General features: G+C 52.9%; 7 protein-coding genes across 7 annotated transcripts; 3 read left to right on the top strand and 4 right to left on the bottom strand.

Annotated features, from left to right (window-relative positions):
- Positions 1-2820: 2820 nt before the first annotated feature.
- Positions 2821-4729, bottom strand: N7532_008977 (chaperonin-containing T-complex subunit CCT8; the record flags this gene model as incomplete). The annotated part of the gene is made up of 3 exons (XM_056621468.1): positions 2821-4094; positions 4188-4558; positions 4671-4729. The coding sequence occupies 3 exons, from the start codon at positions 4727-4729 to the stop codon at positions 2821-2823; spliced, it is 1704 nt and encodes a 567-aa protein (XP_056472274.1).
- Positions 4730-5101: 372 nt separating this feature from the next.
- On the bottom strand, positions 5102-6304 carry N7532_008976 (M48 family metallopeptidase; the record flags this gene model as incomplete). Its single annotated transcript, XM_056621467.1, has 1 exon — positions 5102-6304. One exon carries the CDS (start codon positions 6302-6304, stop codon positions 5102-5104), a length of 1203 nt encoding a protein of 400 aa, XP_056472273.1.
- A 916-nt stretch (positions 6305-7220) lies between these two features.
- On the bottom strand, positions 7221-11090 carry N7532_008975 (vWFA and PH domain-containing RING finger protein; the record flags this gene model as incomplete). Its single annotated transcript, XM_056621466.1, has 3 exons — positions 7221-10012; positions 10071-10574; positions 10979-11090. The coding sequence occupies 3 exons, from the start codon at positions 11088-11090 to the stop codon at positions 7221-7223; spliced, it is 3408 nt and encodes a 1135-aa protein (XP_056472272.1).
- A 393-nt stretch (positions 11091-11483) lies between these two features.
- On the top strand, positions 11484-11732 carry N7532_008974 (uncharacterized protein; the record flags this gene model as incomplete). The annotated part of the gene is made up of 1 exon (XM_056621465.1): positions 11484-11732. One exon carries the CDS (start codon positions 11484-11486, stop codon positions 11730-11732), a length of 249 nt encoding a protein of 82 aa, XP_056472271.1.
- Positions 11733-17234: 5502 nt separating this feature from the next.
- On the top strand, positions 17235-18709 carry N7532_008973 (pyruvate dehydrogenase (acetyl-transferring) subunit E1 alpha; the record flags this gene model as incomplete). Its single annotated transcript, XM_056621464.1, has 4 exons — positions 17235-17354; positions 17443-17576; positions 17642-18096; positions 18204-18709. 4 exons carry the CDS (start codon positions 17235-17237, stop codon positions 18707-18709), a joined length of 1215 nt encoding a protein of 404 aa, XP_056472270.1.
- A 466-nt stretch (positions 18710-19175) lies between these two features.
- N7532_008972 (uncharacterized protein) lies at positions 19176-21308 on the bottom strand (the record flags this gene model as incomplete). The annotated part of the gene is made up of 1 exon (XM_056621463.1): positions 19176-21308. One exon carries the CDS (start codon positions 21306-21308, stop codon positions 19176-19178), a length of 2133 nt encoding a protein of 710 aa, XP_056472269.1.
- Positions 21309-23454: 2146 nt separating this feature from the next.
- Positions 23455-25503, top strand: N7532_008971 (transcription factor domain-containing protein; the record flags this gene model as incomplete). The annotated part of the gene is made up of 3 exons (XM_056621462.1): positions 23455-23472; positions 23523-25329; positions 25379-25503. 3 exons carry the CDS (start codon positions 23455-23457, stop codon positions 25501-25503), a joined length of 1950 nt encoding a protein of 649 aa, XP_056472268.1.
- Between the last annotated feature and the right edge of the window lie 1145 nt (positions 25504-26648).

The following is a 26648-nucleotide window of genomic DNA, read 5'->3' as shown; positions in this document are numbered from 1 at the left end:
ATGTTCTTCACCCCAAAACGGGACTGAGGGAGTCAGGGATCCCAGGAACCTGTGAATTTCATTGTTTCGAATACTTTGCTACGATATACGGGCCGTGCACTGATTGTCGGGAGTAAGAAGCCAATCAAGGTCGTCTAGAAGCAGTGGGGGAGGACATGAGATTGAGATGGCTGCGTGGATTAACTTCCTTCTCTCGCCGTTTACGACAAACCCAAAAGCAGCCTGGATCACAATACTGGAGTGATGCAAGAGAGAACAGAGAGTTCGAATGTTGCCCACTGATGGAGCCATTGACTGACTCTACTGTACCAATTCGACCCCAACGACTGAGATGAGACAACACGGGTGCATTTCGATCATGAAGAGTCGCCATTGGTGCAATTTTACAATTGTGCTATTTCCCCCGAACCCAATACACAAGATCCTTCACTCACGAAGGCGCTGCTCGTGAAACGATTCAGAATTTTGCTCTGAATGAAAAGAACAGTCAATTCAGATTCCCCCTGGCGTCCATGGGTCAAATGTCAAAGGAGTCAAGCAACAAGTCGCCAATAGTGTCTCTGAAGAACCTCTTTAAAGACAAAGCCTCCAGAATGCTCCCCAAGCTGAAGTTCTCGGATATTTACATCATAATGGCAGATAAAGTGCCCCATGCTCTCGAGTTGTCGACCCAGCCAATTTATGATCAGTCATGCTGCAAGTTCTTTGATTTTATGAGACTGGGAAGTCACTCTGGCTGATTATTACCCGGATAGACTTGATCCTAGGGGAGTCAAGGAGCAATGAATATGCGAGAATGTGTCCAAAGCATTTGGAATGAATTGAGGGTTATTAAGCCAAGGTGGTTGCGGGGAGTGCCGGTGAGTTGGGACATCAAACAAGTCAACGATGCACCCAACAACGGGGCATTCATTCCGCTCTTTTAGCAAAGGCAAGACGGTACGGGGCCTGACCACAGGATATGCCTGAAAGAGCTTAAATTGCAGAAATAATCGAGGCTTGGAACAGAAGCTCCCGATATCGGTTGGAGTTTCCCTCGCAGCTCAATTGCAAAGAAACACCTCCGAGTCAGTCACCAACATGACAGACACCGAGAGCGATTTCTGAGAAGGACTATCCAAGTCCTAGCCCGCTTGAGCCTTATGGGATTTCAAAGTCACGAACAACAGAACTTTCTTGAATCTTTTTTTGGGGCCTACGTTCTGGGAACTCGCTGACGAGTGGGCATTTCTGAATGTTCGTGGCGAAACATGCCTACGAACAAAATGGCAAAACAAGCGATGATTTTCAACGTACTTTGTTCCAGCTGGAAGCCATTTTCAGCATCATACAAAGTTTATCATTTCCCTGTATCGGCCTTTCTTTTTACGGTTGGGTGTTATCGACGTCTTCAGGGTTGGCCGAGATAAGAAGGCGGCACCGGCCAGCTTTACCAGGACATTGGGTGATCAAAGAGGCTGACGAAGTCGAGTTACCTGTCGACTCGTGGTTGTTCGCAGTCTTCGCACTTACGAATGACGCGGATATCAAACACGGTTATTCATGGAAGTTCGATCAGGAATTGAAGATCTGCCGCTAAAAATCTGCGAGCTCATTGTAGTGGTCCGGTCAAACAACCGAAATTCCGGCCGTATGCACGTCTGGCAGTGCACCAGAATTCCCGACGAAATTATGGCTGATTTCGCGCTTGGTTTTATGCAAAGAATGCACAGTTGCAAAAGAAACACATGTTCTCGTGACCAGAGTTGACGACGATGTCACGCTCGCTAAGGGCTCATTTTCACAGGAGCTCTCCGAAAACTAGAGCTTACGAAGCTCGAAATACGAATTGCAGTGAAGTTGTTTCTGACAGATCCAAAGCGTACTCTTTTAACGGCAGTCTAAGTTCTTGGACAAGTTGTCGCCGGTGGCTAATTGGGTGAACTCTCTCCATTATGGAGGAATCCATGAGGACCACAACGGAAGCTCGTGTATTCCAGAGACACAGAATAGGGTGACGCAGGGCCCATTGATGTGGCAAGAAAGGAGACCGAATCCTCCAAAGGGACTACAGAGATGTTGGATTGCACATACAAGACAGGCGGCCTCCGGGCTACGATTCAACGGCAGCGAAGATCAGGACCTTCAAAGTTCTCTTCGCTTGCTACGAATCTTCACTTCCCCACGCAACGTTACAACCTTCTCCAACCATCGTTCGTTCAGCCTCAATTGAACATTTTCAACCTACCTCTCGCAAGATCCTCCGAACTAGTTGGAGGCAATCGAGGATGCAGAGAAAAAGTTCGGGGTCTGGTGTAAGAAGGCCATCGACGAAGTTCTACGAGGCATTACGACGCGAATAAAGGCAGATTACTATATTAATGTATGTCGATGAGGAAGGCCAACGACGAGTTCACTTTTACCCGCAAAACTACCAGTTCGACGTCGGTGCAGGGGCCGGTGTCCTGGGCGTGGCAGGAGAATGAGACGTCTTCTTCCCGTCGGTCTGAATCTGTACAGCGTAGCAACAGAGAGATTTATCCGGAATTTCGCTGCGGCTATTACTAAATGTCGATGACGGTGATCATGCTCGGTATCTGCTGGACCTCAAGCATTCGAATGTCAAAACTGAAACGACACATGCTCGTAGGAAACGTTCATACAAAGCGAACGACTTTTCTACAATTATGCTAGATATTCTCCGTCAAGTAGACTGAAGTCTGACCAAACGTTAGGGATGTATTATCATACTCTGCTATACACACCAGCCGACTTTTTTTCGTGATATCGTACGGAGATCTATCAACGTCCCAGCGGTCTCGAAGCCTCATAATCAAACGTTTAATCCTCATCCCAGTTAGGGTTGGGCCCCGGGGGTTTCGGCCCACCAGCCTGGCGAGCGACAATGATCTGGTCGACGCTGAGAACAGTGCGAGCAGACTCACTAGCCAGACGGATAGCCCAGCTCTTGGTGGCCATCAAGTCGAGAATGCCCTCATCAACAGCATCGAGGGTACCGTCGCCGGAACCAGTCTCCAAATCCACACCAGTAGTCCAGTACGGCTCCTCCTCCTCTTCCTCCTCAGACGAGCTGCCCTCCTCTTCCTCGGCTGGGTTGATGCGGTGGTGAGCGGTGTACAGGCGGGACAGGACCTCGGTGGCGTCGAGACCGGCGGACTCGGCCAGGGTGCGCGGGACGACCTCGAAGGCCTCGGCGAACTTGCGGATGGCGTGCTGCGGCAGGCCGGGGGTCTTGTCGGCGAAGTTGGAGATGCGCTCGACGAGCTGGATCTCGGTGGCGCCAGCGCCGGGCACGAGGCGGGGGTCCTTGGTGATGGCCTTGACGACGTTGACGCCGTCGTCGATGGCACGCTCGACGTCATCCAGGTGGTTCTGGGTGGCGCCGCGCAGGACAATTGTGGCTGTGCGGGTGGCGGAGTTGGCATCTTCTTGACGGAAGACAGTGACACGGTCACCGCCGATCTCGGTGGTCTCGACGACATCGACGGTACCCATCTCATCGGGCATGGGGGCACCCAGACGGGCCAGAGGGGTAGCGCCGACGACACGGCACAGACGGCGGAGTTCGAACTTGGAGAGAATCTTGATGACCAGGATGTTGAAGCGGTTGAGGTAGTGCATGGCCAGCTCGCCGACGGTGGAACCGGCGACCACAACGCGGAGACCGGAGTCGTAGAGTTCCTTGATGGCGGTCTCTAGACGCTCCTCCTCGCCCTTGGTGAAGTCAACCATCTCCTGGGCATTCTTCAGCAGAACGGTGCCCTTGGTCTCAGTCTGCTGGGTATCAATGGGGCAGCTGAACACGCCGACCTTGGCCTTGCGGGCCTGCTTGACAATACCATCGGGCTCACGGCCGAACACCATACCCTTTACCACCTTGGACTGCTCCAGACTGCCACCCATAATCTTGACGACACGCACGTTATCCACGTTGAAGTTGAGGGGGTTCTTGGGCAGGACGGCGAGCACGGCCTCGGCAACGAGGTTGGCCAGAATGTCTTCCGTACCGGACTGCTTGCTAGCGACGACGGTTCGGAGGGCCTTGCTGAGTTCCGGGATGGAGCGCATATCCTTGAGTCGGTCAACTTCGAGGTCTAATCACAGCAACCAGCAGTTAGCAACCAATTCATCTGTCTCCTATCTTTCTTCCAACGCCCCCACCATCAATAATGACTGTCAAAACATACCCTCTAGAGTCTTCAGGGCAAAGTTCTGTGCCTTCTCGTAACCCGAAGTAATATCACTGGTCTTCAATCCCATGCGAATAAGCTCCTCCGCCTTCTTGAGCAACTCTCCCGCCAGAACAATAACCAAGTTGGTGCCATCGCCCATCTCCGCATCCTGCTGCTGACTGGCCATGACCAGCAGCTTAGCAGCGGGGTGCACAACATCCAGCTCGCGAAGAATCGTGGCAGCGTCGGAGGTCAGAATCATCTTCTGCAAGTGGTTGATGACGATCTTGTTGCGGCCGTACGGGCCCAGGGAGGTCAGGACAGTGCCGGAGATGGCCTGGCAGGCCTCGATGTTACGAATCACGGCTCCATCCTCGGAATCGTGGCTGAATTGAAAAGGAAAATGTCAGCATTGGACTGGCTTCATTCGCTGGCTGCCCGGGGCCGATAAGGAGGTGGGATCTCCGGGGGGGTTGCTTCTATTTGATTCTTTCTTACCTCTGGTACCCTTGCTTGAAGAGGCCCTGCTGAGAGGGCCCGGGGATGGATAACGACATTGTGAAAAGTCGCGTCCGGGGTAGATGCGACGGGATCTGAGGTGTTTGGGGGAAGATGGGCTTCGTCGAGGTGCCGGGAATTTTTGGAGCTCGACGGGTGGTGGGTTTGCTGCGTTTGCACGAGGGGGGCATGTTGACCGCCCCGCGGACCACAGTATACACACTACATCCACCACGACGCATACTTTTACTATAGAAGTACACTATGAATGTGAATTGAATTGAGATCATGTATTCATCAGAATTTCGTAGAAATATAATACAGCTACTACTAGTACCTACTAGTAGTTCGATATATGCTTGTGGAGTCGGCGCTGGAATCCTACCACACAGACGGGCTATGCGAACCATATGCGTTTTGAAAGCTGGGCACTATTTGCGGAGGGGGTCAGACAGCCCATCTACCAAACAAAGAACTAAGAAAGGTGGGAGCAACTTACTGAATGTCTTGAACGGGCCACACCCGTTGTCCTGGTAAATTGCCTGCGCCTTCTCCATCCACCCTTGGATGGCTTCTTCCCGGTTGTACGAAGACGGATGAGTCGACATGAATTGTGGCGGAGCCCGTTTCTCCATCTGCTGCATCCGACGCCACAGCTTCGCGGCGGCTTTAGGATTGAAGCAGGCCTTCGACATCATCATCAGCCCCATTTGATCTGCTTCGGCCTCCTGGGTCCGCGAATTCGGCAGGCTCCAGATCAGATTCATCATCATCGATGAAAAGTGGCCGGAGACATCGAAGAAGATCGAAATAAGGAATACGGTGCCGACAGTGAGAAAGCTATTGCTCATCCGCTCGGCCGGGTGTCGCGCCACGACGTGGGCAATCTCGTGTCCAAGCACAGCGGCAAGTCCATCATCGTCTTGGCAAATGGGAAGAATCCCAGTGTACACGAAGACCTTGCCACCGGGAATAACAAATGCATTAGCCTGGTCGGGGTCATTGATAACATGCACTTTCCAGTTGGCGCCGGGAATTGGCGCTTCTGGGATCAGTCTCTGGAGGACGCGATCAACCATTCTCGTGAGAGGGTGGTCTTCCGGTAGAATCTTGCCCCGTTCTGTGGCGAGGATTTCGCGGTAGGTCTCGGCACCCATCTTCAATTCTTGTTCGTGCGAAACGACGTTGAAGCGTCGGCGGCCAGTCATTTCCACCACATCTGTGTTGTAGAGGTAGATTCCCGAGATGCCCAATCCGATCACGACGAAATGTTGTGGTTTCGATTTCTGGATCAAGGTCGAGAAAAAGGAGCCTGCGCCACTTGAGCCATCGAATCGGTTGTAGCTTCTTTGATAGCGAGGGTACTGGAATCGGGTGCTAGAGGTGAATGTGCGATGCGGTGCGCGAAGAGGTAATGTGCGCGTAAGGGAGCGGAGGGTGGAGACCCTTTGGGCTAGACTAAAAGGCTGAATGATCTGTCGGGTGGAGGAATTCGTGATGCATCGCGAAGGTGCTTGCGTTTGCGGAGCCAGTGTTCGGCCCAGGCGTGGAAAGGACGTGACGTGTTTCGCGGAGGGTTGCGACAAGGCCGGGCGCATGCCGCGCAGGGCACGGAGGATGGACATCGCACGCATGGCTAAAGCATGGAGGTAGTAGTTGGAGATATGGTGATACGTATGTGTAGATGCGAAGGAAGGGGAGTGGTTGTCGTGGAATGATTCAGGGAGAATTGGAGGCTCGTTGCCTGGAAAGCGCGGAGCTCGTCTAGGCCTCGGCGGAGATAAGCTGCCTCTTTCGGCTTTAAGCTCGTTCTGGCTCCTTCCATTTTGGCTTACTTTACCACATTGCGTAGACCGTCCACCTTATACACAACAGACCGAATTTCAGATCAACACAATGATATCCATAGCCGGATCAGTATTATCGGGGCCATCGCACAGTAAGCCTGGGAATGTAATCGACTCGAACCCTGACACCGTGGTCAACCTACAAGTATTACTACAATCAACCACCAACTACAAAACACAAGACCTGAATAGAAACAAAAAAATTAAAATATCCAAATCTTAACATGCAAGTCATTATTCACAAATTATGCAAAGGGGGTCGGTAAGCCATAAACAAAAATTGAGACCTCAGTATCAGTATACAAATCGTAATATTTTCCAACCCCTCGTGAGGAACATGGAGCCAAAAAAAAAGAAAAGAGAGCCACAGAAAAAGCAGTACCCATCCGAACCAAACAAGACATCAAAAATAGCCTATCCCATTAACAGAGTAGGAGTAGGGAATGTCCAAACAAAGCGCGCATAAACAGGAAATACACGTACGTGAAGAAAGCCCCTGGTAACATGCCGCACAGTCGGTGGGAACAAAGTGGTATCATGGGAGAAACAAAACATAGCACGCATCAAATCAAGGAGACGGAACACGAAAGAGGGGGAATGGATAGGGGAGTATGGGGGTCGTGACCATACTATGTAAATGAAAAAAAGAAAAGGGGAAAACGTAGCGAGGGGAAAAGATAATGCAGGAACCGAGCTGAGTAAATCACTCCTCCGTCAAGGCGTCATCGCCCATTTCCCTCCAGTCCTTCGACTTGTCCGTCAACCGTCTAACACCGGCAATCCTCTGAGCCCAATGCGCCTCCGAGGGCGTGCGGTAGGTATAAGCGCGCTGCGAAGAGATCGTCCCGATACTCTGCAGCACGGCTTTCCTGGAATCACGGCCAAAGACAGCGGGGTGGTTAATCCACTCGAGGGCGGAGTCCAGGTCCGCGTTCAGCGCGACCATCGTCGAGGCATCGACTGACGAAGCAGGCGTGATGGTATTCGTATCCGAGGCGGAGGAGGCGTGGCTCTCCGCGAAGGTAGATGACTTGGGCGAGGAGCTGGAATTGGGCGTATCGGTTCGACTTCCGTTCTCGCTTGTTCCGGAGCGAGCGCCGTTCGCGCCAGGCGGAAGAGGCGGGAGGCCGCCCTTGCCCAGGCCCTTGAGGATACTCCTTGTTTCGTTGAGGAGGTGTTGGCCGCGGTCATGCTGGCCCCGGGAGACGAGAGTGAGGGCGCGGGTTAACATGTCGGACGTGAGGAGTTCCATGCGGCGTTGGACGATGGAGGGGTGAGGGGGGATGGGAGGTGTGCTAGGGCGGCCGCCCTTTGCGCGGGGGTTTGGCGGGAGCATGGTGATGGCGAGGAGGGAGGGACGCGGGGAGTGAGTGAGGTGGCCGTCGCGGAGGAGGTCGCCGTATGTTAGGTCGGCTTGGATGAGGGGGACTTCTTCAACGCTCAGGACGCGCTGTTCGTCGCCGTCTAGACCGCCGCCGAGTGCTTCCAGGCCCGAGACGAGGCTCTCCCAGGGGTCCTGGGGCATGTTGTCTTGGGTTGTGTTGTCGGGTTGGATGACGAGCTGGACGAGGACGTCGCGCTTGTCGCCGAAGCGGAGGTCGCCCAGTGCGGCTTCGGCGTCGCGGCCTGTTGCGCGCTTCGTTGTGTGCAGGGCACCGCTGATCTTGACGAATTTTGCCGGGGAGCCCTCTGGAAGGCGAAGTTTTAACTTCACGTTCTGGTGGGAGGTTGTTTGCAGTGCGCCTAGACAGCCGGCGACGCACTCGCGCAACATCATCCAGTCCTTGACGTAGAGGTAAGAGCCCTTGGTGCGGGTGGACAGCTCGATCATCGTGTCCGGCTTGTGAGTGAGGCCTAGGCCGAAGGAGTGGATGCTGACCTTGGCGGCCTCGGCACGAGAGACGACAAAGTCAACGCTTTCAGGGTCGGAGGTCGACGAGTCGCTGATGAGCAGGATGGTCGAGACAGGGTTGTTGCACTTGCGCTGCATCAGAAGATCCATGGCAACATTCGCACCTTCCACGACATCGGCACGGAGACTTTTCTGACCAACAGGGCGAATGGAATCAAGAATCTTGTTCCATCCGTTCCAGTTCTTGGTTGTCATGCCCACCAGAGGAACGCCGCCACCACTAGACCCAAATGTCACCAGGCCCATACGGTCCCGGGGACCCAGGTTCTGGACGAGGAACTTTAGAGCGTCGCGGAGAAGAGTAATCTTGAGGCCCTGCATCGATGAGGAGACAGGGATGACCACAACGAGGTCAAGAGGGATATGGAAGCAGTCAATTGACGGGGCCTCCATGTCCGGGTTGGTGTATTCGGTGATGGCGGTGTTGTTGGACTTGCCCGCGCCGTAGGAAGAGTTCAGCGAGGCCTGTCGCTGAATCCGACTGGTACGATAATCGTCCTCCTCGGCACCCGAGTTGTCCAGATCGTAGTCGTTCTGACGAGACAGGTTCTCTACGGGGTGCAGGTCCATCAATGCTCGGCGCCACATCTCCAGCTGGTTGCGGTTCGGGAAGCGGAGGAAGAAGCAGGGCAATTCGCTAACAGAGAGGTTAAGCGACAAGATGGGCTCATCAGGGGACGACTCGATGGACTTCAGGTGCTTCTTGATGAGAATCGAACCCTTCAGGGTACAGCGTGTCTTGTGCTTCGACTCTCCGTACTGGTTGTGGTGATCCGCGACCTTCTTCTCCTTGACACATATCAGCATCTCCCCAAAGAGATAGCACTCCAACTCCTGCCAGGACTCCCGGTCCTTGCCAACGCGCATCTGTCCATGCATCCGCAGTTTGCCAAAACGATTGAACTCCAGCCCATGCCAATTGTCCACCCGGTTTCGCAGCTCCTCCGCCATCTCATCCAGATTCTCCATCGGCGACTCATACTGAATCGACCGCGCATCCTGCGAGCCTCCGAAGCGCGCCGAGAACGGCTCGTCAGGCTGCGGCTGGCCTGACGGGGTATGTCGGAGATCCTCCGCGTCGGGCCGCCAGTTGCCTTCGGGGACTTCGACGGTGATCAGGCAGGTGAGGGTTTGTTGCTGGCGGGATCGGTTCATAGTGGGGAACTCGCTTCGCACGGTCACAATGGGGGCCGGGATGGGGTTCTTGGTCACGCCGGGGCGCGGGCTGAGGTCAGACTCCATGGCCTGCACGTCGTAGTCATGGCGGCGGCCGCTGCTGGTGTGTTGGCCGTCGTTGTGGTAGTCGCCCGAGGAGCCGGCGGCGCTGCCGTTGCGGGAATGCGGTTGGCGGGAGTGCGTGTGGGAGCCTGCGGTCAGCCGCTCGACGCGCTCGCGCTGGCCGGTGGTGTCGCGGCTGTCTCGTCGACTATACGCCGATTGCGTGGGGCCATTGTAGCGGCTGCCGGCGTCGCTGGGGGCGCGACGGGTGGATTGTTGCTCCCATGGGGTTGGCGTGGTCAGGCCGCTGCGGGTGGTGGCGGTGTCGCTCATCGTCACCGAGCGGACGATGTTGCTGATTTTCTCTGTGCCTGAGTCAGCCCACATTCTCTTACTCTATGATTCACAACAGGGGCGGCTTACCGATGTCCAACACATTTCCGCCTCGGCTGGTATCCAAGCTCAACGGCGCATTGCACGTCGGGCAGTATTGCGATTCGAATTCGCGGATATACTCGTAGAAGCACGCTTCGTGGGACACATGACTGCATGAGAATTGGAGGATCCGCTCGCCGCGCAGAGTATGTTCGAGCGGCTCCTCACAGACAGCACATTCGCTGCCAATAAACGTCCTCTCCCGCCGGGTGCGAGTGCGGTCGACCTCCATCTGGCTGGTATGTATGCCGGAGCGCGAGTTGAACGAGACGCGAGAGCGGTTGGAATGCGAGGCAGGCTGCCACGCCGGCTGCGAGTAGTCGGAATGAATGGAATCGGCGAGGGTCGAGGGGTCCCGGGGGCGATTGTAAGAGGTATTGTTGGTATAGTTCGAAAGAGTGCTTTCGGGCCGGAACGACTGGTCCCTGCGACTAAAAGAACGAAAGGGCCGGAAAGCAGAGCGAGAAGGCGAATCTGGGCGCGATTGTAATTCTGTACGTCACCCGGACCCGTTAGCGATGCGGGGGCCCAAAGAGCAATGCTGACAAGGCAACTGGTGCAGTGGCGAAGGAGTTGCGCAGATCCCAGAATAGACTGGGAAGCTGCCAAAGAAGGATGAAAGAAAATACGAACGACTCAGGGGGGAAGAGATGGAAGGAAGAGGAGTGGGCAGAGGAGGTTTTATGACAGTGGGCACATCTAGAACCCGCGCAATGGTCTCAGATCCAGCAGTTCCGTGTTCAGAGTCCACCAGTGAATAAGTACAGTAAAAGACAGGGACCGCAATGGGATGTGGATGCCACGAGGAAGATTTCAATAGATCGGAGTGAATGACGATGCCCACGATCTGATATGACGAGCCTTGGGCATAGACGGTACAATGGATCAAGACTTACCAGAGGTTGGTTTCTTTCGCGCACGCCCCAGAAATCCAATTTCAGGAAGATGAAGGTGGTTCGAATCGCTCCCAGACTTGGACTCCGATCTGGGCGAGAGTCTGTTCCACATGGGCGATTTCTCCCAGAGAGCGCGGGTGGGGGTGCTGGAGAAGAAAAGGGAAGAAGGAGAAAAAGACGACGAGACGCCCCGAAAGTTAAAAAATCCAAAAAAAAGAGTAATTAAAAGAGGGCCGATGACACTATCGCGAAGGGGACTAGCGGAGGAGGGAGAGACGGAGTACAATGGGATGTACTCGGAGGAGACACAGTCCCAATGCAGTGGACTGACTGGACTCGTACTGGTGGGGGCGTAAGACAGTACAAGCCGTACAAGCGTATCGACTAGTCCCGTAGTGCGAAGGAGCGACAGGGGTTAGGGGGGAATTGTTACAGAGGAGGAAGAAAAGCAGCGGGCACCAGGGGGTTAAGGACTCCATGCCTGACTGGGACTAGGCGGGAAAAAATGACGATCGTGCTGGAGAAGATCGAGCCCCACGGAACTAACGACACTGAGCCATGGACGAGGGAGGAGAAGCTGCTGACTCTCCCATTCCCACAACTGGGACGATGGGACTTTGGGACAACGCCCCTGAAACGGACTGGGCCACAGAAGGCAGACGGAATATTCGATGGCCCCAAAAACGTGGATGACACGCAGGTTCCCTCCCTTGGTGGCCCAGGTCGCCCCGGCCGCCCCTCCGCCACGCAGTAGTCTGCATACAAGCAGCCAGCAAGAGCATCGCGTGGTGACGACAAGGTCGTGCCGGCGTGCCTCAAGTGGACACAGACGAAGTAATTGTTCCGAAACGGAAGGTGTTCCTGGTGAACCCCATCGTTCGAGGCTGACGATGGGGTTGGTTCTTCCCATGGCCCAGGTGCCATTGCCCCCAGGGTATGGTACATCCAATGTGTTGGGTTGGTGTACCTGTGGGCGTGGGAGGGGTTGCTATCTTCTGATGTGGCGGGACTCCATCGGAATCCTGATCGGAACCTAACCGGGAGGGAGATGCGACCTTTTCTCCGTACGGGATTTCCGGACTCCCGTCCCTCGTTCCTGTGCAGTACTAGTAGTACCACTGCGGGTGCGTATAAGGTTCGTTGCTGCAGGCTGCGGCGGAGATTTTTCTTTTTTTTTTTTCCCTCGCCCTCTGCTGCTCCCCTCGCAGCCCTACGGACCCCGTCGTGGTCCGACTGCACCGCATCGTATCAAGGTATATCCGACGGACATGCTGGGGCTGGGTCGTCTCCAATTGCTCTGCCGACAATCCCTTGGGTCTGGCTGTGTGGTTACTTTGCGGTAACTGTCCATGGACAAGCAGTTCTTCATCTTCAACCTTGTCCAGATGGAGGGTGCCGTATCCAATCAGCGGACCGGTTGGGGTACATCCATGTTCATAAGGGCGGCTCGCCCCTGGTAGCCGCCGGCTGGCACCGCGTGATCTGCCGATGAGGTAAGCGTGCTTGCCTGATCCGGATTTCTGCCTGAGGCAGTCACTCATCTGACCCTGCTTAGACCCCGATTTTGCCTCAGGCCACCACTGACCGTTCCCGTGATTGGCCATCGGCAACCGAGTCGTCGATCTTCCAACGTTTTCTGTCATGGCACAAATTTGGTCCCTCGCCTTCTCAAGCACTTAAGCTTTGACTGATTTTGCGACGTCATGGCCTCGAAGGAGTTGCATCTCGGCAAATGCTATCAGGGTAGTCCGGCAGTGCAGGTCTCGCATAGGACTATCTCTCGCACGAGTCTTTGACTGTCAATGCCACTGCCGGTGGCACCTGGCAGTCCCCGGCCATCCCAACCCATCCCAGCCGAGCCAGCAACGGAGATTTACCAATCGCCAGGTCAGCTCCACCCGACAGACACGCCAGCAGTCCCTGCTTTACTTACTGCTAGGCTGCGTGTCCGGCTAATGCCTAGTTGATCCCCCCATTCGCACGTCGCCGCGCTTGGTTTTCTCGCGCTATGGCTGCCAATCCTTCCCCACACCAGCCTCGTCCCACTCCTTAGTGGCGCCGATGTGCAAGAAACAGGAGCTCGCGAGAGCTAAGGGAGATTATTTGCACATCATCGACTCCATTCCGTCGTTCTCGTTTGCTGCTGCCAGCCAGGGCTCCAGCGGGCTTCGCGTGCCGGATCCTCGCTAACCAGTGCCGCGCTGTCTCGTGGAGGTCAGACCGGATCGGCGGCTGTCTCGGCCATGGCCTAGGATCGAGACCTGCACAGCCTAGGCTCGGTTGCGAGGGAGCTGTGGCTGCACGCTGACTTACATACGCACAGCAAGTAGTTATGGGCCAGTCCCTACCCAGGGAACAGGATGGATGTACTAGCAATATCGTATGTATCGGGTAGGCTGCTTCTGTTCATCATGTCGCTGATCCCACAATCGCGAAGGATAACATGTCTCTCAATTTTGGGCTGCTCGTATTTGGGTGCGGACACCTGCCGGTACAGTCGAATTCAGTCTGGGTGTTCCTGAATAAATACATTCACTTCTAATGAATTACCTGCGCTGAGGTACCCTCCTGCTTCGGGGTGGTGGTGCTGGCGATGGTGCTGGTATGAAGTGACCCGGTGGTCCCCCCTGAGCTGTCAAACGCCCTACACAAATGAAATCGCCCCATCACCAGACTATCGAATTAATGACGGCTCATCATCTGACTGTCGCCACATGGTCTCAGTCGGTCCCACGCCCATCGTCCACGTATCTCCCTTCCAGTTGCTGGAGGGATCGTACCTGTCGCGCGGTCCCAAACAAGAATTGCAGCCGACGCCAGCAGATGATCCTCATCTCAGTGCTTTTGTTTTCGCCTCATTTTTCAGCTCCACTAATGCATTCCACTGGATTCTACTGTACCTGCTGTTTGTAATTTACTACTACAGTACTACTTTGTAAGGTAATACAACCTCCCCTATTTACCCTGCTGCAGAGTAGGTAAGTACAATACATACAATGCATGATCACCGCCGTTGAAGCTTGCGGAGCGGGTTGCATGGCGGAACTCCACCGGCCGCGACCGGTGTTTACTTTACCATCCACCCTTCCTCCCCTCCCTCCAGCAGTACCAACCGTCAGAGGTGAGGTAATTAATATTGAAGATCAACCCCATACACATACACAATACGTGTCCAGCTCCTCGTCCGTGTCCATCCGTGCCCAGGGATCGCTGGAGCCGGCGTTTCAGATCGCGCGCAACTGCCGTGGCCGTTGCCCCTCACCGGAGTCTGCTTGCCGGACAGGCGACCGTTGCGCTCGACAGAACCTCAGCGTGAATGGACTTACTGTAGCAAGCACTGGTACTGAGGTGAGAAGCTCGATAAATAAGGTTCGATATGAAACGGGCTGTCTGCTCCGATGCACGTCTCATTGGCGCCGGCGGGTTATCCGATGCAGCCAGTGCTAGCTGCAGTTCAGGAGCTGGACTGGACCTTCTGCAAGAAGGATGGGGCGAAAGGGTTCGGAGCGATCCTATCCTGCGGTTGCGCTGCGTCTTGCAGAAGTACTAGTATAATGAAAAGCTGTGGCTGCTGCTGCGTGGTGACGATGTCGACAGGGTTCACCAGTAGTGCTGCAGTGCACTACCTGCTAAAGTAGCTTCCTACTATGGGCAGGTGGACGCACCAGGATCGCAAGTACGTATGCACCCTCAATCCATCACGACTCAACTCTGCGATTCTGCGATTCTTGGTCTGTCTTGTCTGGCGCGTTGACGTACTTTGACGTATCCTGTGCATCCATGTTTCGATATCTCGATCTCTCCGCGAGTATGCGGGAACGATGGAGTAGTCGTTCCACCTTATGGAAATACATTCAAGCACTTGATGGTCATGGGTAGAAAAGCCCCGGTGACGGCAAAAATTCCAGAACTTCATCACTTTCAAAACAATCTACATTCAGATCAGAGTTCTTCTCGCTTGCACTGTACCCACCACCATGGTACATATCGCCAAGTCCGGTTCGGCAGGGGTCGACATGAAACGACCTGAAACAAACCTCGTGCCCGGGGAAACAAACCACTCGCATCGCCGGGAAAAAATCATTGGCAGTGGGAACCCGGCGAATCCTGGACTTCCAAGAGCCTGGATCTACCGGGTCGCTCTTTTGGGAGGTGAGTAGTTCTCAGCCAGCCTTCGCTTCGCTTCTAATCTACGTGGGTGAAGTACTTCACGTGGATCAATGCGGTGTTTCAGCGATCTCAATATGTTTTTTATTTGCCTCAGTGTTTTCAAATTTCTATTTATTTATTTATATATTTTTTGTGTTTTTTATTCATAGGTGTTGGTTCCTTGGTACATTCTTCCGTCCTGCACGGGGCTTCATGAGGCCTTGTGGATTCGGACTGATCGATCCGTTTATCGCCTTTACTTCGGGACCCGCTGTGATGGGTGCACGGTCGATGATCGGAGTATTTTTCGCGAGTCATGAGTGCTATTAGCACAAAATTTAAGAGAAAAGCACGAACGGTTGTGATCAGTCAAGTGTCAGGGTGGGGTCAAAAGCAACTACAGATCACAATTCGACTCGTCGCGTGCAGGACCTCGTGTGTGGGTAATCATGTTTTGACAGGCTCGTGTTTGTGTACATTTTTTTTCACTTTCGTTTCTTTCTGTTTTGAGTAGTAATTGATCCGTGTTGCCTTGGATCTGGGCGTTGGTTTGTGATCTCACATTTCAAAGTCTGGTTCTCGAGGTTGTAAGGTTCAGATCATTTACATCGCTCCAAGAGAGTTCTTGGAGACCGCTACCCGGATAGACTATGCTAGTTTTCAGGAATTTATAGCTGTAGACCGATAAATAACAATCGCAGCTAGTGAATGACCGAATTTGAATTTCAAAACTGCCTCACGCATGCAGTTCCTGAGTGCTGTTCCTAAGTCGAGGCTTTCGCTGCTGTTTGAGATGATCGAGTGATTTCGTGGCATCACTGAATTGGCTTCCGCATGCTTCAAACTTGGAAGTGATCTAGATTCCTGTATTATTTCTCATCAAATGGTAAAATCTCTTTACGGTACAAGACCGAATCAAACTTGGATTGTTCCAAGGTTGAATTGCTAGAATTAACCAGCGTTCATCAATAGATAGATGATAGATCTGCGCCGATCGCTGATCTTCGTCTCCAGTGTTGGGTTGTAGCTACCAGCAATTCGCCTAACGATTGAAACATACATATCTAGGCCATCTTCTTTCGACTGAGTAAGAGCTAAGTCTAGAAGCAAAAAACGGTGTGTGATCTGTCCGGTGTCAGGGTGGGGTAGGTAGGAATAAACATTAGACTCATCGCCCGCAACGGATGTATATCCTGCGACTGGCCGGGGAATTATATTACTGCACGTACTTTCGACGCCTACGACAAAACGAGGAATACGATTAATGTGATCCATTGCTGGATGCTGAGAAGTGTCGCCGTATGCAACGCCTTCTTGGTTGCGTTGAAAGCCCACGGTTGCCGAGAACGTTGATGGAATGGGACGTGTCGCGTACTTTTGCCCGATCAAAGGCAGCGGTCTCCGAACCCGAGTCGTGTGATCAAGGTTATTAGCGATTGGAAATGCCCCGCATATGGCGAATGAGGCGTTCGTCTTGTAGCGGATGACACCCGATTGGCCTTGCTCGAACTGTTCGAGATGGGGAGCTCTGGTACATACAGCTACAGTAGAGTGATTGATATGGTTGGGAAACTCTAAACTGGGTTTGTCGACTGGCGAATCTAAGATTGCCCGGAATAGCCAGAGACTCATCGGAATGGGGATCCCGTCTAAAAAATTGTCAAAGAGACTTGATTGTAAGGTTCTCCCCTTAATTCGCATTATTCCTTCGCGCAGTCCAGGATTCCATGGTGGTCAGTATGGCATTCCTGTTGGGGTCCGCCGGGCAAAACAGGGTTGTGCCGGAGAAGGGCGGAGGAGATGTTCTGGTGGACTGATGGGCGCACCCCTATTCTGGAGGAATTGACTGACCTCCCCGATCTCCTGTCCGATCGTTTTTTTCATTTCAACGATACTCCTCCATAGAAAAAGATGCATTGTTGATATCGCAGCACGCAGACTGAATGTAGGCCAGCTCCGGGTTTGGCCTGTTTGCAGCGGCCACACCGGCGGCCCCCGAACGGGAAGCGCTTAAGTAATCGGGAAAGTTTGTTCCCAACATCTGACGGAAAAGTGTCGCTATCTCCCTCATCCTTTCCCCATCTTCAATTGGGACTCAGCGTTCACCATGCTCTTCCGTGTTGCGGCCCGCCAGGCTGCGCCTCTGCGCCGTTCGGCTTTCGCCCCCCTTGCCCGTCGCTCTGTTACCACCGACGCCGCCTCCGCGCACGCCGAGAACATCCCGCAGGTTTGTTGAGACCCCATTCGGAAAACTGGAAAACCGCTCGCGAACCCATCTGGATCTCAATACTGATACGGGCGATTGCGTCGCATAGGAGGATGACAAGCCCTTCACCGTTCGTCTCTCCGACGAGAGCTTCGAGACCTACGAGATCGACCCGCCTCCATACACCCTGGAGACCACCAAGAAGGAGCTGAAGCAGATGTACCACGACATGGTTTCGATCCGGTATGCGCCCGCAATGCAATCCGCAGACTTTTTGAGGACAAATCTAACCGCATTTTCGTGTTCAGTCGTATGGAGATGGCCGCCGATCGTCTCTACAAGGAGAAGAAGATTCGCGGTTTCTGCCATCTGTCGACCGGTCAGGAGGCTGTTGCCGTCGGTATCGAGCACGCTATCAACCGCATGGACAAGGTCATCACTGCCTACCGTTGCCACGGTTTCGCCCTGATGCGCGGTGGTACCGTCAAGTCCATCATTGGTGAGCTTCTGGGCCGTCGCGAGGGTATCGCGTACGGCAAGGGTGGTTCCATGCACATGTTCGCCGAGAACTTCTACGGTGGTAACGGTATTGTCGGTGCCCAGGTGCCCGTCGGTGCTGGTCTGGCTTTCGCCCAGCAGTACAACGAGCAGCCCAACACTTCCATCATCCTGTACGGTGATGGTGCCTCCAACCAGGGTCAGGTCTTTGAGGCCTTCAACATGGCTAAGCTGTGGAACCTCCCCGCCCTGTTCGGCTGCGAGAGTATGTTTAACTTCCCCTTCGATTATCCGATTGCGTATTTCCCAGGATCGTTGCGCATTAATTTGAAGTTGAACCAAGGACAGGCTGCTAACCCTCTTATTTTATAGACAACAAGTACGGTATGGGTACCTCCGCCGCCCGCTCCTCCGCCCTGACGGAGTACTACAAGCGCGGTCAGTACATCCCCGGTCTCAAGGTCAACGGCATGGACGTCCTGGCCACCAAGGCCGCCGTCGAGTACGGCAAGAACTACGCCATCTCCGGCAACGGTCCCCTCGTCTTCGAGTACGTCACCTACCGTTACGGTGGTCACTCCATGTCCGACCCCGGTACCACCTACCGCAGCCGTGAGGAGATTCAGCGCATGCGCAGCACCAACGACCCCATCGCTGGCCTGAAGCAAAAGATGCTTGAGTGGGGCGTCACCTCCGAGGAGGAGCTCAAGGGTATCGACAAGGAGGCCCGCGCCTACGTTGACGCCGAGGTCGCCGAGGCCGAGAACATGGCCGTTCCCGAGGAGAACTCCCGCATCCTCTTCGAGGACATCTACGTCCGTGGCTCCGAGCCCAAGTGGATGCGTGGCCGTACCGTTGACGAGACCTTCTACTACTAGAAGATTCTTTAAATTGTAACGGTACGGATGCGTCCACAGAAAAAAATTGGCTCGCGAGAGTTGATCTGAATTGTTGCCTCCACGGGGACTCTGGACTTGATGTTTCTCTCCGTGGAAAGTTTCCTGCAGTGCATCCCCTGTTCCTATCTACCATTATCTGTAATTTAGCCGATGACTACTTTTTTCTTTGTTCGTCTTGGTTCCTTGTTCTAGAGTAGAAATCATCATTGGTTCCATGCATATTGATTTTTTTTTATACAATAGTAGGATAGATTCTGGATGTATTCAAGTCTTTCGTACTTGAATTTTGGTGTGTCGGCTGCTTAGCCTGATTTGAATCTACGTGTGAAGTGGTTACGATGAAGGGGTACGTCGCTGGTCAGTGCAAAAGTGGATGGAGTCGAACTAAAATGATGATTCACTTACCTGATTGTCAAATTGACCTCACTGGATTAGCAGCGTCGACTTACAGGTGCTGATACCTCTTGCGCCAAATGAACCGGCGCAAGAGTGGCTGCACATTGAAATTAGCGGTTCCGTAAGCCTTGTGCAGCACCGAGAAGAGCCGGTGGAGGTCAACGTCCTGCCATTCCACAGTGTCAAGCATGGCTCGGACCAGCTGCTTGTTCCCATGACGAGCTGCTCTCTCCAGAGGAGTCTCGTCATTTCCTCCTTCGATACGGTCCTTATCCCGGAGAGGGTCTGCACCTCGACGCAGCAGAAGTACGGCCGTCATGACCGACTCTCTCTTGATCAAATCACAGAGAGGGGGCCTGTTGCCCCCGTCGAGCCTGACTCTGTGTTCGATAAGCATGTCCAGAGTCGCGTCTGCAGCACCCCAGTTTTCGCCTGGGGAGTCCACATGAGCCAGCAGACATCTTCTGTCCTCCCGGCGTCCGCAGCCGTTCACGACCAACCTGCCGACGAGCTTTCGGTCAAATAAAAGACGCAGGGACTCCGTGTCAGAACGGGAGAGGATCGTTACCAAGGCTTTCTCAACCTCGTCGCTCTCGGCCATCACGGGCAAGCCGCTTCGCAGAAGGTATCTTACCATTTGGGGCCCGGCGATAGCGGCCGCCTCAATAAATAGCTTTGTTCGGGGTCGTTCGTGCGAGAAGTTCTTGAAGGTGAATGTTTCCTTGAGCATCTCAACGGTGGCTAGGTTGCCAGTTCTCAACGCATTCGCAAAAATCGCCTCCTGGTCTTTCGCGTACAGTTGGTGGTGTGTACCATGCTCGAGTAGCACCTGTAGGACATCGGGGGCGTAAGTTGCTCTGTAGATGATTGTAGCCATGTTGTCGAATCGTTGGTGCGGACAGAGGTGGTTCAAGAGTGTGCTAACGATCTGTCTGTGGCCGCCATCAGTTGCCAAGAGGAGGGGATAGGATTTTGAATTTGGATCGTTTTCACTTAGCAGATCCTGGGGGAATTGGGGGAAGTTAAGCAGCAGCTCAACAATCTCATGACGGCCCCGATGGGCTGCTAACGCCAAATGCGTTAGATCCTGCCAATGACGCTCCGGGGAAGCGCCTCGGACCGGGTGCTTTTCATGGACACCCCAATGCGCATCGTCATCCTGAGGAAACTTCAAGGAACAGCCTTCAGCCATCAACTTACCCATCAGTTCTTTCCAGCCACACGCTGTACTTACCAGGAGAAGGTGTCTGTGTGCATCATCGTCGGGTTGGCCGTGGACGATGAAGCTGTTCAGTTCCATATACTTTCGAAGCTGTTCAGCGACAGCGTAGTTTTCTCTCAGTGCAGCCACAACCAATGGACCGAGCGGACCGCGGCGACCGGCTCCTACACCTGGAGTCGGAATCACACCATGCTCTAGGAGAAGTTCAGCAATCTCTGAGTGACCGCATCTGGCTGCTTCATAGAGTGCCAGGATGCCCTCTCTAGGGGGGTCGGACAGTGGGCTCGTCTCCAGCAAGAACCGGACAACCTCGAGATGGCCATTGGACGCAGCATCAGCGAGGAGACCCTCTCCGTGCGGCCCCAGGAAATGTATGTCACATCCCAGGGATACGAGGAGCTTGACAATAGAAAGACGGCCTCTCTCGACTGCCAGGGATAGGGGTGAGACCTGATCGGGTTCTTCATGTACCCAACAACGGACATCCGGAGCGGCGCCATGCTCCAACAACAGCCTAACGATGTTCTCGTGACCACCGCTCGCAGCCATCGAGATCGGAGAGCTCTCATAATGATCGACGGCTCCCGGAGGCCCTTGAGATTGGCCCTTGATTTGACTTGGCCGGTTAGGGTCGACGCCGCGATCGAGCAACAGGCGCACGACAGCTTCATGGCCCAGCAGGGAAGCGGTGGCCATCGGAAGCCGATCATTGCTGGCAGGGATGGTTGGAGAAGCCCCAGCTTCCAATGCGTATCGTGCTGTTGTTTCGTTTCCCTTCGCGGCGGCCCATGCGAGGGCATCGCCGAACGAGACACGCACGTTGAATCGGTAGAGGGTGGGGCTGAGGACAAGGTAGAAGCGTCTGCTCACTTGAAGGAGCACACTGATTGTGCATTCATCGTCCAGGTAGTCAGATACCATGCACAATAGCTCATCTGGTAAATCCAAAAGCTGCACCATGGTTGTTGATGAACGGTGACGGGTTCGAGATGGGAGCTTTGGGTGGTGGGGTTGGCAGGTGAAGGAGTCGCGATCCAGTGCAGATCAAGCGTGGGGCACACCAAAGTTGGCTAACCGGAGACGTACTAGACCCCTTTCTATTGAACCTGAGGCCGACAAAGAGCCACGTGACAGGGCCAAAGTCGTCTTCTATTCACTTTCTCTTCACTATTCATGTGAATCCATGATTCATTCTCTTCATTCCCTCTTCAAGCTCTCGAATTTGGTGGAACGCTTATTGTTGATGGCCTGGCTTATGTCCCCAACTGGCTCTGACCAAGTTACATACTACTACTGGTTTTGTCTACTTCCCACCATTCTCCGCCAGAGGTGATACTTCGAGAGATCCGAATATCATGTTTCGAAACCATGGCCTTGTCCTTCAAGCCCTTGTAAGTAACTTGAAACGTTGATAACTTGCACATTCTGCTTGGCCATCGCTTGAAGGTGTAGAACTAGCAGTCAGCCCGTTCCCTGACTCGTTCTCCCCGACTGAACTTCCATGAGGCCTTGTATCGAGGCTTTAAAATCCTCTCCCTCCTTCTTGACCGGGGCGCAGTGTCCACATCAGAAGAACTATGGGGTAAAACCACAAGTATTATTCTTGCTACCGCGGCCATGGGGGAAACTCCCACCCATGCGACTGCTTCTGGACCCGGGATTCGATGTCCACATGGACAACATTACGGGAGAGCTAGTTTATTCTAGCGCACAGTTTGAGAAAGTTTTCGACGAACTACTGGATTCCATCTTGCGGAATGGATGCAATATCGTTGATACCGATAAGAGCGGCCGGTCTGCGTTGTACATCGTCGCAGTTCACGAGACTAGGGTCGCTATGCAACGACTTCTAGAGCGAGGGGCCGATTCGCGAATTAAACACGGGTTGAGCACCACGTTTCTGATAGCAGTGATAGATAACCGTTTTCCTGCTGTTGATGCATTTCTGAATGCGGTTGAAAAGAATAGATACGGTTTGCATGAGGTGGAGTCGATGTTGTTACAGTCGCGAATGCATGCGGAGCAGGAACCCCTCTTTGATGACAGTGGACATCGTCGTGAAATAGGCTGCAAATATTTAGGAAGGTGAGTCGACTTATTTGGCGCCTCCGATTCCCAGTGGATCTTTAAAGGTGAGTTTTGCTCTGGGTATTAGATTTTTCTTGGATCTACTACAGCCGCATCACATCCATGGTATATCTTAACCAGATGCTCATTAGAGCCCAGGCCGATTATGCGACAATTTCAACATCACTTTCCATCCATCATTTCATTGCTTTTGTATGTGCTCCCCTCTATTTTTGTTCACTTCCCGACCAGTTGCCAGAAGCAACAAGTAGTTAATTACTTAACTAGTTAACTAACTACTTTGCTGTTTGCCTCAGGCCCTCAACCTTTCGATTCATTGACTTGTTTCATCAAATTATCCATCTAATCACTGTAATTTTCATGCTTATGTCCTGCAGAGAGGGAAACCTGCCTGAGTGCTACCCAGCATACCGTGGTATTTATAAGGCTCGAGTCACGTGGGGTAGTTGATTGCGGCGGGCGACAGCCACCAAAGGCGGCGTGGGCGGGCTCCGAGGGAAATCCCGATGTAGCTTTGTGGAATCTACATCAAAACACGAGGCTATCTCTTCGTTGAAGCGAGCTCCAACGCAGTCAATGTCAGTCTGACTTGCTCGTCGGGCGGAATGTTCTCTCCGCAGCCGGTAAAAAATCAGCTTCTGAACCTCCTACATCCACCCTTGCCTCGTCTCCACACTCCATGATCACTTTGCTATCATGGCTCCTCAAAGGAAACGAACGAAAGTAGGCAGCGCTTGCCAAAGGTGTCGACGCCAAAAGCTGAGGGTACGTGGTCTACCGTGAGTCTTTTGCAGGTCCCATCTGATTTCGACTCTAGTGCGATATTCAGCGCCCATGCACTCTTTGCCAGCATGCAGGCATCGAATGCCAACCAGGCACAGAGGACCATTTCAGACCATTTAGAATATCGGTAGAGGCAGTCCAGACAAGGCGCCCTGCCCGTCGAAGTATTGCGACCACACACGATGAGCCGGAGGATGCCAGCCATCTCAACAACCAGCCTTGGTCCAGCTCGACAATGTCGCTGGTATCAGGAGTAAGGTGCCACCAAAGATGAGTGCTACTTTGGTTGCTCACATATTTCAGGCATTTGAATTGCACTCTACCACTCCGGACATTTCGATGACTACAGCCATGCCTGGAGGTCACGAACCGCTTGCGTTGGAGTCATCTGCCACGGCTGGCACTTCTGACCCGAGTCTCAGGACGGGTAGACCACCCCTGTCGAGATCGTTGTTGCAAGGCTCACAAGCAGTAACAACAGAGCTACTCTCCCTGCTTCCTCCTCGGGATACTGCAGCATTGCTGGTTGACACTTACTTTGACCGAGTGCATTGGTTTATGCTCATCTTCCACCAGGAGGATTTCAGGCAGAAATGGCAGACATTATACGACAAATCGACAGAGGATTTACTGGGGATAGGTCCTGACGTCGCCATGATCAGTACCTTCCTGCTGGTCATCGCAATCGCTCTGCAGTATGCTGGACCATACAGACAGCAGCTACTGAAAGCGCAAAACGTGGATTTGACCCTTTTGAAAGAGAACATTCTCACATCAATACGGTCTAGACTACTCGATATTGTCTCCATCGGGTCAATAGAGGCTGTGCAAACTTGTGTTTTACTGGGCACATACTATCTCTACAACGGAATTCCAAATCTGGCATGGCCAGTGTGTGGTTGTGGACTACGGGTCGCCCAGGCGCTCAGTTTGCACAGAAAAGTACCGGTTTCTGAGCCTATCTCTGCTCAGGCAAGACAGAAAATCGAAACGCGTAAGCGCTGCTGGTGGGCTATTTATGAGATTGAGACCTTTTGCTCTATCTCGTACGGATATCCCCACGGGATCGTCGATGCAGATTGCAATGTGGAGCCACTAGATCCTTTGCCCGTGCCTCTCAGTCCACCAGGCACCAGTAATAATGGTGAACGTCAGTGTCCAGATACCTTGTTATCTTACAAATACTTGATGTCAAAGTTGTCGGTCTTTCTGAAGAACACTTTGATCGATTTGTATGGCATTGGATCTCGTCCAACCGGCAATCGAAAAGATCAAACCCTCTCATTCGACTTGAGAGAAATCCTTCGGAAAATTCCTTCGCTCGACAAAAGACTGCAGCAGTGGAAAGCCGAGTTACCTGATTCTCTACGCCTAGACCAGAGCAACTCCAAAAGATATCTCTCCATAGACGACATGGACCGTCAAATCGGCGCCTCGGGTCCTAATTTCGACAGCCACATTTTTCAGCTTCAAGCGCTGGCTCTTGCGCTGGCTTATGAGAACGCCAGAATACTCGTCCACCGCCCTCTTCTTACATACCACACGAAAGTTCATGCCGAGACAAGGAATGACTTGGCGGGCGCATTGGGGAATGCAACTCGTTTCTCTGTGCAAGTCTGTCGGGAAGCTGCGATGAACACAATCAAAATCGGCGAATCTCCCATATTCGACCTTGCCGCTGACACATATGCCGCCGCATTTATTAGCATCCATACCTTCACTGCTGGTGTGCTACTTTGTGTCTTGACTAGCATTGAGCCCCTGACGCCAGAGTCACATCAATTCAAAGTCGGACTGCGTCGCTTGCTGAACATGCAAGCCCACTTAAAATCCAAATCCCAATCTCCCCTTTCCGCTCAAGGGCTCGAGATCCTGCAGCAGCTGGCTCGATTGGTTATGGAAAATGAACTCAGAGCGATTCTAGGCCCTGGAAGCGAATCGAATCTGCAGCTTGGTGGTACTATGCACCATACGAGCGAAAACCCACTGAACTTGAATGAAAGCCAAGGTTCAAACTTGGCTGACAATGCAGATCTGGAGATTGGAGCAGGCGACTCGACATTCGCCGATGAAACCAGCATCCAACAAGCGCTGGATGACCTCAACCAAGGTATGATTAATTCGACTCAATTACAACTCGGATCTAACAATGTCCTCAGATTCATTAGGCGATGCATTCGATATGCCCTTGGAGCCGTTCTTCGCCGATTTCAACGTTCCCAGCACTGGTTTTACGCAAGAGCAGGCATGGATTTGGGGTCTTGAAGATCCTGTACAATTTTAAATACGGCATAGAGGCTAGGATCGAATCTAAGTACATGAAACCGGTCTAACCTCTGAGAGATATACAGATGGAGATATCAAAGGCAGCGTCGCACTCGCCCCGTTGAACATTTGCCAGCGCCGGCCAGCCTTCTTGTCCACCCAACAACCCAATGTACTAGAGCGCCTAAAGCGTATGTTGTAACGACGGCCAGGTTTCCAAAAATAATTAGTCGTAAATAATGACCAGATGGTCAGAAGCAACCCAATATTCAATGCGTGTAGCGATCTTCGAAGCCAAGGCATACCTTACGGGACGATTATCTCAATGAACATGGAGCAAAGAACCAAACAATACAACTCACAGAGTGCCAACGGAACAGTATCACCGGCGGAAACGGAAATAACTTCCAAAGGAGAGACACTGAAGCTGCTTGGGCTGAATTGGAAGACAAAGCAAGCCATTTCGTGACACACTCCGAAGCAGAACGCGATAACAGTCCCGAGAAAATTAGTATTCAAAGTCTTGTCTGTATCTGGATTATCGGAATCCTCCTGGACTTTTGCCCCCGCGGAGTTGATAGGCAACTAATTTCCAGACTCTATGAGAAGCGTGCGCGCGTTGGGCCTAACCTAGACCATCACATGATCCTTGGCCTTCGGAACTGCGTGAGATGAGGTGTTAAAACCAAAGAGTAGGATTTCTATGCTTGAGCAGTGGATCTTACCATCATTGAAAGCTCCAATGAAGCTTATAAGGGGTGCTGCTAACATAGCCACGGACACAACTTGCTCAGATGTCCAGTCTTCTCCACTGGCACTAAATAATACGTCTTGGCCGCCAAAATCCATGTATACACGGAAAACACACCAAGCGAATGCGACACAAACCCAGCATATCTGCTTGTTCTAAAATATATAGACGAAGCACGGGATTCGCTTCTCAAACTTACCTCGTCGACAAATGAAGCCCATGAAACCAGCAGTAGACGCACCTTCATGAACACAGAGAAGATAAAACGGCATAAAAACGAGCGTTTGAGACTGTAGATACTCTCTCCATCATAGAGTTAATCAAAAAGGACCCAAAACAGCCGACGTCCCCAAAACCAAGCCAATGGAGACCTCTACCAAATATCCCGACACTCAAAGCTTTGTTCAATCTCA

The sequence above is a fragment of the Penicillium argentinense genome (assembly GCF_028826775.1).
Source record: "Penicillium argentinense strain IBT 30761 chromosome Unknown utg000009l_segment0_segment0, whole genome shotgun sequence".
Classification (NCBI taxonomy): Eukaryota; Fungi; Ascomycota; class Eurotiomycetes; order Eurotiales; family Aspergillaceae; genus Penicillium; species Penicillium argentinense.
This window is presented reverse-complemented; position numbering and strand designations above follow the sequence as displayed.